The sequence below is a fragment of the Mustela erminea genome, chromosome 1, assembly GCF_009829155.1.
Source record: "Mustela erminea isolate mMusErm1 chromosome 1, mMusErm1.Pri, whole genome shotgun sequence".
NCBI classification, from domain to species: Eukaryota; Metazoa; Chordata; class Mammalia; order Carnivora; family Mustelidae; genus Mustela; species Mustela erminea.
This window is the reverse complement of record NC_045614.1, coordinates 103,702,415-103,720,387: the sequence shown is the minus strand read 5'-3', so window position 1 is coordinate 103,720,387 and position 17,973 is coordinate 103,702,415. Positions and strand designations below refer to the sequence as shown.

The 17,973-nt window shown below is 34.6% G+C and overlaps 1 protein-coding gene across 13 annotated transcripts in view; it reads left to right on the top strand.

Annotated features, from left to right (window-relative positions):
• DLG1 (discs large MAGUK scaffold protein 1) overlaps positions 1-17,973 on the top strand; it is a 255,691-nt gene that overhangs the window by 92,133 nt on the left and 145,585 nt on the right. For all 13 annotated transcript variants that reach the window (XM_032337041.1, XM_032337090.1, XM_032337079.1 and 10 more), the window contains one exon: positions 8,945-9,109. In XM_032337041.1, coding sequence (XP_032192932.1) covers positions 8,945-9,109 — 165 coding nt within the window. The remainder of the gene's footprint in view (positions 1-8,944; positions 9,110-17,973) is intronic.

Here is a 17,973-nt window from a genome sequence, read left to right as displayed (position 1 = left end):
GAAATATGTTGGGGGTACATGGAACAGTGTACTAGTAAAACATAGGTGATGCAAAAATATTTCTTTATAATTTATTACAGAAACAACAAATGTTTATAGGTTGAGAGGTAGATAAGGAGATACAAATTAACAACTATGTTTATTCTACTGATCAGCATTAAGAAACTTATTCTAGTAAAATAGAAAGATTTTGGTCTTAATTTCAACCATTTTAATTTTCTGATAGACTTGGGAATCTGTGCGGTATCTGTTAATCAGAAAACTTACTGTTTCTTAAACAGTTTTGGAAAATAATGTAACAGCAGTGAAGTAGTAACGTATTTACATTCCAAATTAAAATAGCTTTCAAACCACTATAGTCAGTAAGTAGTAATGTTGCCGATATTGGTAACCAAGATGAAGAGCAGTGGAGGGTTTGATACTGAAGATACCAACCCTTAAACATAAAAAAGAATGGGGAAATTTCTAAATGGGTATTTAGAATGTTCTTAATACAGTCATTTTTAAATCCTCCTTCTCCATCCCCTTTCTCTCATCCCATTTTGTAATTCTTTTCTAGTATAAGTGTTAGCTAATTTAGATGTGGACCATCCTTGTAGGAGGGTTAGTTTTATGCATTCTACTGTATTAGCAAACTCGTTTTATATGAAAAGTTTTCAGTGTTAAAATATTTTTGGTAATTGGTTGAGTTCAACCTTTAGATAGTAAGAAATACAGATGAATATTACAGTGCGTGGTAATGGTAGGCCTGGAAAGCAACTTGGAAATACTTTCTCAAGTAATAATTGTACCTCAGGGAATCCCCTTTTTTTCTCCTTTTGGTGACCATACTTTGTTGTATTAAACTTTCTTAAAAGTGTCAGGTATAAGGGGACTCAGATGAATAGAGTCTTAACTGGCTAGAGATAAGACAATTTGAGCTTCCAAAAGAATATTTGCAGTGAATTTAGCCAATCAAATATGTTTAATTCATCCATTTATAATGACACTTTAATAGTAATTTTTAAATTAAAATAACACATACCGTAACATTCGTCCTTTTCAAGTGTGTATAGCTCTGTGCACAAGGTTGTGCAGCTGTCATCCCTAAATTGCAGAACATTTCCATCACCCAGAGAGAAACTGGACTCACCAGCAGTTGATTCCCATTTCTTCCTCTCACAAGTCTTTGGAAATCACTAACCTACTTACTGGTTCTATGAAATTTGCCTGTTCCCATCATTTCATATAAGTGGAATTATATAGTATGTGGCTTTTTGTGACTGGCCTCTTACACTTAACATAATGTTTTCAAAGTTCTATATTGTAGAATCTATAAATAACTTTATTATAGGCGAAGAATATTCCATGGTATGGATATAACACATTTTATTTATTCATTTATAAATTGATAGACATTTTGGTTGTTTCCACTTTGGGGCTGTTATGAATAATAATACTATGAATATTTGTGTGTAAGTTTTTGTATGAATGCACCTTTTTGGTTCTCTTGGCTAGATATGCAGAAGTGAAATTACTCAAATGGTAACTCTTTTTACCTTTTGAGGAACTACCAAACTGTTTTCCAGAATGGTTTCACTATTTCCAGAATGACTACATTCCCCCAACACTGACAGTCCCCATTTCTCCACATCCCCACCAGCATGTGTTACTATCATCAGTCTTTTTGGTTATAGCTATTATGGTGGATGTGAAGTGATAGCTCATTGCAGCTTTGATTTGCATTTCTCTGATAACTAATGTTGTTGAACATCTTTTCATGTGCTTATTGTCCATTTTTGTATTTTCTTTGAAAAAAAAAGTCTGTTTAAATTCTTTGTCCATTTTACAATTCAATTTTTTATTGTCGAGTTGTAAGAACTCATTATGTGTTCAGGAGACTTAACCAGACACCTTATGTTTTCTAGATACTGTTAACAAATATATGATCTGCCAATATTCTCTCCCATTCTGAGGGTTATCTTTTCACTTTATTGATAATGCCCTTTGATGAACAAAAGTTTTTCATTTATATCAAGTCAAATTTATCTGCTTATGCTTTAGTCGTTGTACCTAGGAAACCACTTCTAATCCAAGGTTGTAAAGATGTTTATTTATGTTTACTTCTAAGAGTTTTATGTTTTAGCTCTTATATTTAGATCTGGATCCATTTTGAATTAATTTTTATACATAGTGTTAGAAAGAGGTCTGATTTAATTACTTTGCATCCAGTTGCCTCAGCATCATTTGTTGAAAAGACTCTTCTTTCCCCCATTAAATTCTCTGGGCACCTTTTTGAACATCAGTTGACCATAAATGCAATGATAACGTTTCTGGACTCTTAATTCTTTTCCATTGATACACATCTATCTTTACACCAGTATGGCAGTCTTGATTGATACAGCTTTGTAGGTGCACCTGGGTGGTTCAGTTGGTTAAGCATCTGCCGTTAGCTCAGGTCATGATCCCAGAGTCCTGGGATCAAGACCCACATCAGGTTTCCTGTACAACAGGGAATCTGTTTCTCCCTTTGCCCCTCATGCCACTAGTGCACTGTGTTCACACTCAGGCGCATGCGCATGTGATCTCTCTCCCTCCTCCCTCCCTCAAATAAATAAATAAATAATCTTTAAAAACCACAACTTTGTAGAATGTTTTGAAATTGGGAAGTGTGGGTCCTCCACTTTGCTCTTCTTTTTTTTTTCTTTAAGATTTTTATTTATTTATTTGACAGAGAGATACAGAGATAGCACAAATAGAGCAGCAGGCAGAGGGAGAGTGAGAAGCAGGCTCTCCACTGAGCAGAGGGAGCTGGTTGTGTGGCTGGATCATCAGGACCTGAGCCTAAGGCAGCTGCTTAACCGACTGAGCCATCTAGGTGCCCCAACATTGCTCTTCTGTTTAAAGATGTTGTTTTGACTCTACTGGGTCTTTTGCATCTCCATATGAGTATCAGGGTTAGCTTGTGGGTTGCTGAAAAAAAAGCCAGATGACATTTTGGTCAGGATTGCGTGGTATCTAAAACCCTCCTAATTGCTTTAAGAGGATGATAAGGAACCATTTTTTTTTTAATCTGTCTTGAAAACTGGTAAATAAAGTAACAATTTAAGTATTTCTCCTGTTATTCATGTGTGAACTATATCAGTAGATAACCAGATAGTAGGTGAAGAGAAATATTTATGTATATACTGTTTAATAAATGAAAATGAAATCGTAGAATTAGACTGTCCCCATTTTGCAGCTCGCAGTGAGTGAACCGATTAAGGCATTGAATATCAAGAGCTCCGAACATCGAACATCGCAAGAAGAGATAACCAGACCTTATGTAATTCTTGATAAAAGGGCACAGTACTATCTATAGTCTTGCCAAAAGGATTAAACATGAGATTGGTCAAGTTACTGCATTCAACTGCCACTTTGCAGAAAATACAGAAGCCAAAGGGGCTGCATTGAATTGTTCCATGAATATAGAGTGATTTTTACTGGGAAAGGCCAGGTCAGATGCCTTGAGTTTTCCAGTAATTACAAGGGGTAACATCCATTTAAAAAGATATTTAAAAGACAGATTTTTTTAATGATTTCTTTCCTTTTCAGTATGAACCTTTTTTTTTTTTTTAATCCTTTTAGATTCTCTCACATTACTTGTGTACATTCATGGATATGGAGAGAGATGTACACACATACACATAGACATGAAGATAAGTAAATATACGTGTATGCACATATTGCATATGCATTTACATATTATACATATACATAAGTATACTATTGATTTGGTTTAAAATGTTCAAACTGGGGCATCTTGGTGGCCCAGTTAAGCAGCTGCCTTTGACTCAGGTCATGATCTTAAGGTCCTGAAATCTAGCTCCATGTAACATGACTGCTCCCTGCTCAGTGCGTAGTCTCCTCCTTCCTCCCCTTCTGCCCACCCCCCATTCCCCCTCTCTCTCAAATAAATAAAGTCTAAAAAATCAAATGTTCAAACTGTTAGCTTCAAAACATGCTTTCTTCATTCAGCAATCCATGTTTTTAGGTTTTCCTATAAAAAGAAGTATATTTTTACCCTAAATGTCTATAACTTTTGTAGAATGTACCATAATTTCATTAGCTTTTTTTTTTTTTTTTTTTGTATATTGATAGGAAGCTTGTTTCCAGTTTTTCTTCACTACAGATTTTAGTGAATATCTTCCTGCATGTATTCTCGTCAAAGTACATATTAAGTTGTGAAGTAGCTGTAAAGTTTGAAAAGATGGCTAGGGGGGAGCCTGGGGAGAAGGAAAGAAAATAAATGATAATCGAGTTTCTTTCCTTATCTATCTACTTTTAAAGTGTAAGTGTATGTAGATTTTTCTTCTGCCCAATTGAGTATTTAAACTGTGTTAAATTTTGTGAGTGTTTTTGTACCTTCAGCCATACTCAGGATAAAGTAGAGAGTTCTTTCCATTTAATTTTGAAAATAATCTGAGGTTAGTGCATAAAAATATTTCATATATCATGTTAAATGAACTAGCTAATAGTGATATGAGTTTGATTGTTTTCCATGTAATTTACCATTTCACAGAAGGATATTATTTAAAAAGTGATGCTGAGGTTTTGTATTACCTTGCAGCACTGAAATTCAGAGTTAAAGGGATTTTTAATATATTTTACAATGTACATATTTGTATACAACAAATATTTATGCTTCTTACTGATGCTATGTGTAAATTTAGTTTCTAGAAGTGGGATTATTGGATTAAGGAATAGAAACATTTTCAGGACTTGTGAAACATTGGAATCTGCCCACCAGAAAAAGACCCCAACCAAGAATATGATGATTTATGCCCATTTCTCTGAATGCTAACATTATAATTTTTACATACTAAGGAAGTTGAGCATGTTTTTTCTAGAAGTTTATTGATCCATTTGTATGCCTTCTCTGACTATCCCATTATGATATTTGCTGTTTTTTCTAATGATTTATAAGAGCTGCTAATAGTGGCTAATAATTTTGTTACAAAATTTGTTTCTATCATGACTTATGTCTTTTTGAGTATTTTTCTTGGGGGAGGGGGAGAATATTTTAGTTTGTTTTGGTTTTATGTGTATGTATACACATTCTCAGCTTGAGTTGAAAAACATGTACTTTTATTTTCTACCAGTTCCTATAATTATGATTTTTTTTTACTTTTGTGTATGGGGTAAGGTGGATTTGGTTTTCTTAAAATTATGTTCCTTTAAAAGTAGATTGCATAAAATCTTGCCATTTGCGACAACATGGATGGAACTAGAGCGTATCGTGCTTAGCGAAATAAGTCAAGCAGAGAAAGACAACTATCATATGATCTCCCTGATATGAGGAAGTGGTGATGCAACATGGGGGCTTAAGTGGGTAGGAGAAGAATAAATGAAACAAGATGGAATTGGGAGGGAGACAAACCATAAGTGACTCTTAAGCTCACAAAACAAACTGAGGGTTGCTGGGGGGAGGGGGTTTGGGAGAAGGGGGTGGGATTATGGACATTGGGGAGGGTATGTGCTTTGGTGAGTGCTGTGAAGTGTGTAAACCTGGTGATTCACAGACCTATACCCCTGGGGATAAAAATATATGTTTATAAAAAATTAAAAATTAAAAAAAAATTAAAAAAAAAAAGTAGATTGCATAGAGTTAAGTGTGAGAGAGTGAGAGAAAGAGACAAAAATTCTCTTATAGTTAAAAAGAAAAATACTGTTCTCTAATAGACTGATTTTCAGTTAGGATTTGAAAAGGCTTTTTTCATTTTTATATCCATTAACTGAATAAGAAAACCAAACTAATTTAGTCAGACAACTTTGGCTTTTCATTTTGACTTCACTTAAACAACTGTGTAGTTAGAGATAACAGCATTCAGCTGACATTGGGTAAGAAATGAGCAAATTTGTATTCAGATTTCTTTTTCACCTTCCTAGCTCTGAATTATTTCTTAAACTTCTTTTTTTTTTAAATGATAAAGTACACATAACAAAAAGTTTACCATTTAACTATTTTTGAGTTTATAGTTCAGTGGTATTAATATACAATCACATGATAGTGCAGGCATTAGCACCATCCATCCCCATAACTCTTTTCATCTAGTGAAAGTGAAACTTGATGTCTGTTAAGTGTCACAATTCTCCCCTCCCCACAGCCCCTGGCAGCAACCATTTTAACTTTAGGTCTTTATGATTTTGACTACAGTTGAGCCTTGAACAACATGCTTTTGAACTGTGCAGGTCCACTGATCTGCAGACTTTTTTCAATAAATATATTGGAAAATCTTTTAGACATTTGCAACAGTTTGAAAAAACTCGCAGATGAACTGCATAGCCTAGAAATATTAAAAACATTAAGAAAGAAATATTTATAAATGTAAAATATATGTAGATACTAGTCTGTTTTTTCATGATTATGAAATTATAATTATGATTTTCTCAACTTTTTTCTACCTTTATTGTAAGAATATGGTCTATAATATATATAACATACAAAATATGGGTTAATTGTTTATGTTATTGGTAAGGCTTCCCAGTGTAAGCTATTAGTAGTTAAGCTTTTGGGCATTCAAAGTTATACACGGATTTTTGATAGGGGGTTGGTGTTCTGACCCCTGTTCCAAGGATAAAGCTGTATTTTAGGTACCTCGTATACGTGGAATTACACAGTATTTGTCTTTCTGTGATTAGCTTATTTCACTTAGCATAATGTTCACAGGGTTCTTCCACATGTAACACATTACCCAACTTTTTTTTCTTAAAGCTAAAAATATTCCATTGTATGTATATACCACATTTTGCTTATTCATTCTCCATTGATGGACACTTGGGTTTCTTACATATTTTAGCTATTGTGAATAGTACTGCTATGAACATGGGTGTACAAATAATCTCTTCAGGACCCTACTTCCAATTCTTTTGGGCATATACCCAGAAGTGGAATTGCTGGATTCATATGGTAATTCTATTTTTACTTTTTTGAGGAACCACCATACTACTTTCTACAGTGGCTGTACCATTTTATATTCCCCGTAATGCACAGGGGTTCCAGTTTCTTTTGGAACTTTCCCCTTTTTTCAGTAGGAATCATCCTAATGTGTGTGAGGTGGTATCTCATTATAGTTTTGACTTGCATTTCTGTAGCAATTAGTGATGTTGAGCATCATTTCATGTGCTTAGTGGCCATTCGTTTGTCGTCTTTGGGGGAATCTCTTTCCAAGTTCTGTGCCCGTGTTTGAGTTTGGTTTTATTGTTGACTTTTAGTTAGGAGTTTTCTGTATATTTTGGATGTTAATCCTTTATTAGACATATGATTTGCAAAACTTTCTCATTCCTTGGGTTGCCTTTTACTCTTTGGATAGGGTCTTTCGATGCACAAAATTTTTATGAAGTCCAGTTTGTCTGTTTTTTTTTTTTTCTTTTGTTACCTGTGCCTTTGGTGTCATATTCAAGAAATCATGGCCAAATGCAGTGTCATGAAGCTTTTGTGTGCTGTGTTTTCTTTTAAGAGCTTATCATTTTAGTCTTCCATTTAGGTCCTTGATGCATTTTGAATTTTACCTGGTGAAAATTAGGTAAGGATTCAGCTTCATTTTTTTGCATGTAGATATCCACTTTTCCCAGCACCACTTGTTGAAAAGATTGCCTTTTCCCTGTTGACTAGTCTTAGTGCCCTTGTTGAAAATAATTTGACCATTTATGTGAAGGTTTATTTCTGGACTTTTATTCTGTTCCATTGGTCAATACGTTTGTCTTTATGCCAGGACAAACTTGTTTGAATACTTTAGCTTTGTAGTAAGTTTTAAAATGAGGATGTGTGAGTCTTCCAGCTTTGTTCTTTTTCATGATTATTTTGGCAATTCAGATTTCTCGAGATTCCACATGAATTTTAGAATGGGTTTTTTTCTTTTTGCAAGAATTCTCATTAGTATCTTGACAGGGATTGTAAATTGCTTTGGGTGGTATTGACATCTTAACAGTATTTAGTCTTCCAATCCATAAACACAGAATGTGTTTCCATTTTTTTTTCTGTCATCTTTAATTTCTTTCAGCAGTGTTTTCACTGTACAAGTATTTCACCTCGTTTATCCCCAAATATTTTATTTTTTGATGCTGTTATAAATAGAACTGTTCCTGTAATTTTCTTTTTTAATTGTGTATAGAAATGTAACTGATTTTTGTGTGTTGACTTTGTATCCAGCTACTTTCCTGAATTCATTAGTTCTGACAGCTTTTTGCTGAGTCTTTAAGGTTTTCTACATACAATATTATATCATCTATAAACAGAGATCATTTTACTCCTTCCTTTCCAGTATGAGTGTCTTTCCTTTCTTTTTCTTGCTTAATTGCTCTAGGTGCAATTTCCAGTACTGTGATGAATACAAGTGGTCAAGCTGACCCAAATTAATCATAGTTTACCATCCCAGTTAACCCCCTGGAAAATTGCAAGCCTTCAGCAGACTCCAGAGTTCCAGAATAGTTATATCAGACAGATCATTCCTGTGTAATTGTCTTAAGTGGAAAGACAAATTTTTTGTGCTTCCCACTCAGCCATCTTCCCATAATCAGAAATAGTTTTTGGTTTTTTTTAAAGATTTTTTATTTATTTGACAGACAGAGATCACAAGTAGGCAGAGAGGCAGGCAAGGCAAAGGGAAGCAGACTCCCCGCTGAGCAGAGAGCCCGACACGGGACTCAATCCCAGAACCCTGGGATCACGACCTGAGCCAAAGGCAGAGGCTTTAACCGACTGAGCCACCCAGGCGTCCCTGAAATAGTTTTAATAATCAGATATTTTATTAAAAACTGGTATGATTAAAACGGAGGCCTATTTTTCTCAGACTTAATGCATTAAACTATACAATACACTTTCCAGATAGTTCAATATTATTGATTATTTGTTATGAAACCATGATTTGAATTGAACTTACTTCGCTTTTCAGGACTTTTTCATATATTCGAATTTTCTTTACAGAAATACCGGTATCAGGATGAAGACACACCTCCTCAAGAGCACATTTCCCCACAAATCACTAATGAGGTGATAGGTCCGGAACTAGTTCATGTCTCAGAGAAGAACCTGTCAGAAATTGAGAATGTCCATGGATTTGTTTCCCATTCTCACATTTCACCAATAAAGGTAGGATGAAAATTTTATTTTGTTGCTATGAATTATATATTTTGTTACTCGTATAGCTCATGCTCAGAGAGAACTCTTTGTTCATGTAGAATTTTCATCCCTTGTTTATGGTTTCTTAGTTATAGGGAATTATATAATATTCATTAGCATTCTAAAAACATTTTTAAGGATATATTTTATAAATGAGTTTTATTCAGTGATACTATCATTGAGCCTAAAAATTCCCACAAAGGAAATAACTATTATATTTCAAATACTACACATTGAAGTATTTAAAATGTGTTTTAAATATTAGTACGTATAGAAAAAGAGCATTAATACTAACATTAACTCCCTTCAGAAATAACCACAGTCCTGGTTTCTTCTAAAGCTCTAGCATACATTTAGATCTCCAATCAGTGTATTATTTATTTTGCTGATTTTACATTTTATATAAATGAATTATAGTGCATATAATGGCAGCTTGACTTTTTTGTTCAACATTATATTCCTGAGATTGTTTTCACTGCTCTGGAGTTGTTCTTTCATTAATACACTATAATTTATCTTACTTTTGATGGATATTGAGTTATTTTCAGAATATTATGAATATAAAAAGTGCTATTTAAAACATAGGTTATGTATACATATCTTTGTGGATAACACTAGATTATTTTCCAAATAGTTAAATAATTTACATTTTCAGCAGCAATAAAAAGAGTTTTAACTGATCTGCATTTTTATCAGTACCTGGTATTCTTATTTCTGCCATTGTTTGGGACTTGAAATAGTATCTCATTGTGATTTTAATGTGCATTTCCCTGTTCGATAATGTGGTTTAATATATTTATTACTCATCCAGGTTTTCTGTTCTGTGATATAACCTCTCAAGATTTTTGTTCCTTTTTGTCTTTGGTGTCCTTTTTACTGATCTTAAACATTTATATATTTAGAGTAAGCAAACAAGTTGTTGGGGGCAGAGGGAAAGGGAAGAGAATCCTCAAGCAAACTTTGCTCTCAGTGTGGAGCCCGAGGTGGGGATTGATCCCAGGGCTCTGAGATCATGACCTGAGCTGAAATGAAGAGTTGGCTGCTTAACCAACTGAACCCTCAAGTGTCCCTACAAGTTCTTTATATATTCTGGATACTAATCTTTTGTTGGTTGTATGCATTGTGAATAAGGATTATTTTTTCCCAGTAAACTGTAACCTGTGTTTTATAATCTCTTTGAAAGATGATTTAGTATTTCTAGTTAAGATTTTTAATGGTTATACCATTTAGATTTTTCTATTAATAGTTTTGGTAGGTTATTTTTTCTAGGAATGTGTCCATTTTATATTTATTTCAAAATACTGTTATTAATATGTTGGGGGTTTTGTCTATAGCATATTAGGTATGGCCCCCTTTTCATTCCTCATAATGTTTATTTGTGCTTTGTTTTGTTTTCTTCCCCTTGACCATTCTTGCCAGAAGATGGTCTTTTCAAAGATTCATTTCTTTTTAAAAAAAATCTTGGGGCGCCTGGGTGGCTCAGTGGGTTAAGCCGCTGCCTTCGGCTCAGGTCATGATCTCAGGGTCCTGGAATCGAGTCCCGCATCGGGCTCTCTGCTCAGCAGGGAGCCTGCTTCTCTCTCTCTCTCTCTCTCTCTCTCTCTGCCTGCCTCTCTGCCTACTTGTGATCTCTCTCTGTCAAATAAATAAATAAAATCTTTAAAAAAAAAAAAATCTTGTGTCCCTCCCCCATGTGCTGTCATCTTCACCCTCCCTGTTTTCACACACACATTTACCCACATAATATATGTGTTCCATGTAAATCTATAAATATAAGGTGTAGATAACCTACATATTAACTAAGGTTGTGTTTAGTAGAAGCAAGCTGACCTTCCCTTGGAAGGCTGAATGAGAGATACAGAGAGGAAGAAATTGGTGGCTATTAGTGACAGAAACAGTTCTTTTATCTTATCCCCCTTCTCCTCTTAACAGTGTTTTTTCTCTTCTGCTTTCTTTGAGTTTATTCTGTTAGGGTTTGGCGGTTTTACTCCCCCCCCCCCCCAGTTTCTTTAGTTACATACTATAACAGTATCTGTCTTTTCTAGTAGTAGTGGAGTTTGTAAACTTTCCTTTAAATATCACTTGTATCGGCAAGTTTTAAAATGTAATTTTTTTAAATCATTGTAACATTTTCTTTTATTTCCCTTGTGATTTTATTTGCCCCATGAGTATGTTTCTTAGTTTTTAAACATAGTGATACAGGCAGTTTTGGTCTGAGAACCCAGAAGTGGGGGTCCTTTAGGACCAGCCAAGAGAGTGCTTGGCTTCATGCAGGGTAGAAATCAAACACGAGCTGGAGAAAGTGAAGGCAGAGTTAGTTGGATAAATAGCCCAAGTGACAGGTAGAGAATAGCAGCTGGAGTATCTGGAAGACTCAGGAAGGAAAGGAGAATGAGTCTCTGCACTTGAGGCTCAGCGTTTGTATTTGAAAGGGGTCCAGGATAAGTGGTCCTTCAGGAATCCAGGGTAGGGGCTCATCAGAGGTGAATAACAGGTGAATAATGGGTGTTATTTTAGAAATCATTGAAAGTAGAAGGTATTGATGCCAGAGTCAGCTGCAGTTTTTCAGAGCTAACCTCCTGGAACGTATTTAGGATCTGACTCTTCTTAGATGTTATCAGATGTTTGGGGGCCTGCGACAAACCTCAGAGAATAATTAACTTCTTGCTTCTTCCGTGGAGTGGGAACATCGCTTCTTTGATTTTTTACTCAGATGCGAAATAGAACATGAGTAAATGGGCCCTAGCAGAAAAACAGCAGAAATAGAGCCTTTCTAAAATGTAGTTCCTTCAGCTTCTCTAGCTCAATAGGAGACATTTATTCCTTTCATATCTTACTTTAGATTATATTTTCTCATGTCCTATCTCCCATCTTATTTGCTTGGAAGTTACATGTTTCTCTTCATTTAATGGTTATCCCAGAAATTTTAATATACATTTTTAACTTACAAAACTAAAGTCAGTAAATCTTTTCTGTCTTCATTCTGAATAACATTGAACTTTAGAACACTTGAATTCTAAGCACTCTGTCCTGCTGGATATGCTGTTCTTGTTTATTCCTGTTTTCTCTTGACTGAAGTAATATAAACTATTACTTGAGTCATGAAATTCTCCCAGGTAAGCATAATTCTTTGTTTCTGATGTTTTGAATTTCTGGTCATTCTGATGGTTACAAACTGTGCAAAGTCAATTTGCACACTCTCAGCTCCTCATTCTTTTGGTTGGTTGTTTTGGTAGTTACTTCCATGTGTATGCAAATTATGACAGAGGTATGGGCAGTGAGGGCCCCACCCCCTTTTCAAAAGTTGAATATAAATAAACTGATAAATATTTTAGCAAATTGACAACTTGAAATAAAAATGAGAGTCTTCACTAATTTCATTTCAGGAGAAGGTTGATAGTTGCTGGCCCTTGGATTCAGTGCTCAAAGTCAAACTAGATTATAGGTTCACCTACTTGTGTACTTATTGTTTGTTTTCCTGCTAGAAAGTAAGCTTTAGAAAGACAAGCATATTTGTGAAATCACAATAAGGAAGGTTGTGGTGAAGATTATAGTACACATAAAGCCCTTGTGGTTGACCCATGGGCATTGCTTAACTCAGTATAAGATTGAATGCACCTAGAACCAATACGAGTATCTGGCAGATGTGAACTTTTTTTTTCTTTTTTAAAAGATTTTATTTATTTATTTGACTGGCAGAGATCACAAGTAGGCAGAGAGGCAGGCAGAGAGAGAGGAGGAAGCAGGCCCGCTGCTGAGCAGAGAGCCCGATGCGGGGCTCGATCCCAGGACCCTGGGATCATGACCCAAGCCGAAGGCAGAGGCTTTAACCCACTAAGCCACCCAGGCACCTCGGCAGATGTGAGCTTTTGCAGTGACTATTGTCAGGTTTAAATTTTTGAAAACTTTTGAATAAAGTTGATTATAAGATTTCAGGGGGAAAAAAATCACCTGCCAGAATATTAGCTTTTTATCAAATAATACATACCTTTAACAAATATTTATTAAACCTCTATGCTAAGTAACTTTGTTAGATTTCAGTGATGAATATTTTTATGGAGAGATATAACAAAGTATGTAACATGCAAGAATAAAGAGAAAAATTAAATTTTTGGACTATTCTAAAAAAAGAAAATGAATATTAGGACAAGATGTTGAAGGTGTGGACAAGATGCAGTTCAGAGGAAAGGCAGTTACTGGGGAAAATAAGTAAAGTAGCAGGGTGATAATCAGAGGAAACTATAAAAATTCAGGAAAGTTTATTATAGTGTAGCTTTGGGAACTTGTTAGCAAATGGGGGCCTCAATCCTGAGCTGATGAATGGCCCGATGAAAGGTTTGCCACCATGAAATGGGCTATGAAATAATCTTAACAGGTTCTTGCGGTAGTGGTGCTGATTCTCATTACTGAAGAAAATGAATGAAATAAGGTAGTGATTGAAAGTTACTTTAGTCAGCCTTATTTTAGCCTAAATATAATTATCATTTAAGACTCTGAAAGGGAAACTTTTTTGCCAGTGCTGGTCAGTTTCAGGGAAGAGATTGGCAATATAGTGGTGAAGAATTCTGTGGAAGAAAAGGACACAGTGGGTAAATTTTCATGGTATGTAAGAAATCTGCAAAGAAAGTTTAGCTTTTAAACAGTTATGAATATAATCGTGTATCATAATAAGAGCAGTGTCAAGATTCCTAAAACTGAAAATGAGCTGGGAATTAGGAAAAATGGTCAGAACAGTAAATTGAACAAATAAAACTCCAGCCTATTTCAAAATAGATTAAATCAGGATGAATTGATAAGGAGGACAGTAGGTGCACTGCTTAGTATGGGACGTTGTGTTGATGATTGAGGAAATTAAAGAACTCATATTTGGCTTTTGTTTTCAGTGGCAAGGAAAATTATGTTCAAACCAAATTGTGCAAAGTAAATATAGTTAAGCAGGACTTGAAATCGAAGATAGAACAGAGTATGTGAGCAGATAATTATTTTAAATATGTATATCACCTAGCCTGGGTACATTTCATCCAGTAGTATTTTTTTTTTAAAGATTTTATTTATTTATTTGACAGACAGAGATCACAAGCAGGTAGAGAGGCAGGCAGAGAGAGAGGAGGAAGCAGGCTCCCCGCTGAGCAGAGAGCCCAATGTGGGACTCGATCCCAGGACCCTGAGATCATGACCCGAGCCGAAGGCAGAGGCTTAACCCTCTGAGCCACCCAGGCGCCCCTCATCCAGTAGTATTAAGAATACTAGCAGATTACTGCTAATGAGATCACTAGCAGTAGTTGGTAGTTTTTCAAATATTGTGAGAAATGAGGGTAGCAGAAAAATAGACATAGGCAAATACATGTCTATTGAATAGAGTCTTACCTATTTTAAGTGGGTAGTTTTGAAATCAATTTTGTTTTTACATCTTTGGAATATATTAAAATGTTGAATTTTATCTTTTTTGGATGGCCCTGGTGTATTAAGGTAATCTTATAGTCTGCATACAATTTGACCACAAGATGGTGCTCTTACAGAAAGGATTTGTGTGTATAAATGAGCGGAGTTTTTCTAAGCAAATAACCAATCTGTGTCATCAGTCTTCTCAGCTTTGTCCTAGGAGAAAACTCCTAGAAGAAAACATAGGTAGTAATCACCCTGACGTAGGTCTTGGTGATGATTTTTGGAATCTGACACCAAAAGCAAAAGTAGCAAAAGCAAAAACAAACTAATGGGACTACATCACACTAAAAAGCTTCTGCACAGTAGAGGAAGCTATGCCAGCAAGATGAAAAAGCATACTACCGAATGGGAGAAAATAATGATGAATCACAAACCTGATAAGGGGCTAATATCCAAAATACATAAAGAACTGATTCAACTCAATAACAAAACAACAACAACAACAACTGATTTTAAAATGTCAAAAGATCTGAGGAGACATTTTTCCAAAGACAACATACAAGTGGCTGATAGGTACATGAAAACATAGATGCTCAGCATCATCAGTCATCAGGGAAATGCAAATCAAAACCGCAAGATACTACCTCACACCTCTTGGAATGACTCTTAACAAAAAGATAAGAAATAATAAGTGTGGCAAGTGAGTGCAGTAAAGGAAACCCTCATGGATTGTCAGTGGGAGTGCATAAATTGTTGAAACTATTGTGGAAAACAGTATGAGTGGTTCCTCAGAAAATTAAAAATAAGCTACCGTGTGACCAGAAGATCTGCTTATGTGTGTATTAATTTGAAGAAAATGAAAACACTAATTCAAAAAGATATATATGCACCCTCTTACTCATTATAATATTTATAGTAGGCAAGATATAGAAATAATCTAAGAATCCATCAAAGAAAGAAGAAAATATGATATATGTGGTAAAAAGAGAATGAAATTTTGCCATTTGGGACAACATGGATGGACCTTGAGGGCATTATGCCAAGTGAAATAAGTCAGAGAAAGATAAATAACCAATGATCTCTTTTATAATGTGGACAAAAATATTGGTGGTTATAAGAGGCAGGGTAGTGAGAAAAGTGAACTGTGTGTTTTTTGTTTTGTTTAAATAAATTGAGTAGAAAAAAAATTTTTTAAGTCTTATCTTAGTAGAGTTTCACGTTTGAAATTTAATAAGCCAGATCATAAAGATAAAAGTATAAGGAAAGTGCCTATTACATTGCATTTACAGTATAGTAGCTTTGTAGTTACTTAGTGATTTTTTTTTTTAGTATTTTAGAATTTTAATATTGTTTTTTTTCTCAACCTTTTAAGTTTTTCACTGAGATTATTTAATCTTTGCTTTTGTTACTATACCTGAAGACTTGAATAGGTTTTTTTGTGAGTTTGATTGGTAAACAAATAATTGGGGGCCTACCTATTTTATATGTATTTTTGAATGGTCCTTACTTTCATTTAATATTACAAAATAAATTTCTCACAGTTACAAATTCTTCATAATTGTATTTTTGGTTATGTAATCATTAAATGGATATACTCAGTTTACTTAATCTTTATTGTTTAGGGTTCTATTATAGACAATATCATTTTGTGGAAAAAAGTAAACTGCACAGAAAAAATATTTAAATCATTAAAATGTTAATAGTTATTCAGTGATTTCGACATTGTGTATTTTTTTAATTCATTACTTTAAATAGACTTTCCAGGTTCCATAATGAACTTAAATTTTGTTTTAATGGAATAGAGTTTATTTTATGAGTAGGGCTGTTCTAAAGCAGGTATCAGTGAGGAATTGGTCACCTTTGATCTCCCAGTCAAACCATATGAAACCATTTATGGTTTAGTACACATATGGTTTTGTATGCATCCATTGACTACTGGGCAATGGATGAGATGATCTTAGATTTTTGTAGTACAGGTAATGGGTTATTTTCATAAAGAACCCTTTCTCAAAACTCAGAGCTGCTTTTTAATGTCAGTGGATTTGATTACAAAATCTGTGCTCGAAAAGTACTTTTGGCAGTACTTAGGGGGTACACGGGATATCAGCGTTAGATTGTTTTTGAGCTCTTTGGCTCCATGGGATAAGAAATCTGTGTACACAAAAGGCTTAGTATTCATGGTCTGTGTTGTTATTATTTGCAGTGTGAGTAGGAAATTTGCACTCAGCATTTGTGTACAATATCCTCATCCATACCAATCCAGAATAACAGAGCCTATATCAGTTCTAGGGTTCCCCCATCTTGGATTTTCATCAGACATGGATCATCAAGGCACATCTTTTGGGGCCAAACCAATTATATAAACCACACTAGCCAGTTGTTTATTAAATATGTGGTCCAAATTACTGTGGTTCTTTAAAAAGAGGTTTAATTTTTTTTTCCTTCAGAGGATTCTTAGTTCTCTGTTTACCCTTAGTGTTTTCATCTGTTGTCCTGTCCATTTTCCAAATGGACAGGACAGTCTGTCTAGGGTCACAAAATTGCCAGCTACTATCTACAGAGTCCTTGGGAAGAAGCACCAAACTTTGTGCTATAATCTCTGTCACAGAGCATCTTAGCTTTCGAGAGTCCCACATGACTCACCTCTTTTGGGCATGTGTCTGTATCTCAGGGATGAAATCAAGAGAGAGAGTATTAGCATCTTTGCTTGCTGAATCAGGATTTTCAATGAATCTGAAGGTCACAGTTTCTGCTTTTCAAGAGATTGCATTTAGTTGGTGCAGTAAGCACATAGTAAGCAAGATTTTTTGTCAGTCCACATCTGAAAAAGTATATGGCTCAGGTTGGGATTTGTGATGGGATTTTTAAGTTGATGCTTGTATCAACTTAAAAACTAAATTACTCAACCATTAGTAAATTATCAAATGGCATTTTTATTCATATATTGTTTTAAGTGTTTATATGTTATATGTTTATATGACCATATATTATATAATAATGTAGCAATATTAGCAGGGCAGAGTTACAAATCTATGGTTCTTAAACTTGAGGTTGCTCGAGTCACTTAACGGTCTTTTTTTAAAAAATGAAAATTTCAAGATCCCTCTTACTCTAAAAAATTCTGGTGAGGAGAGGGGATACCAGTCTGCATTTTTAACCAGCATCCTAGGTGATTCTGAGGTAGACTACTTTGTTGAAAAACCCACACCTAGATATTAAATGTCAGAAAATGTCTGTCTAGCAATCAAACAATATTATTTAGTTGAACCCCAGAGTATTATTTATATAGTGTTGGATAAAACATGCTTTGTTGTTTTTAAAACAAAAAATTTACTTTAATTCTTTGGCATTTTTAAAAATTTATAACTTATTAATCTAAGTGTTTATAATATATGAGAGATGATGGTAATAATTTAAGTTTCTTTTAATCACAAAAGTTCAGAAGTCAA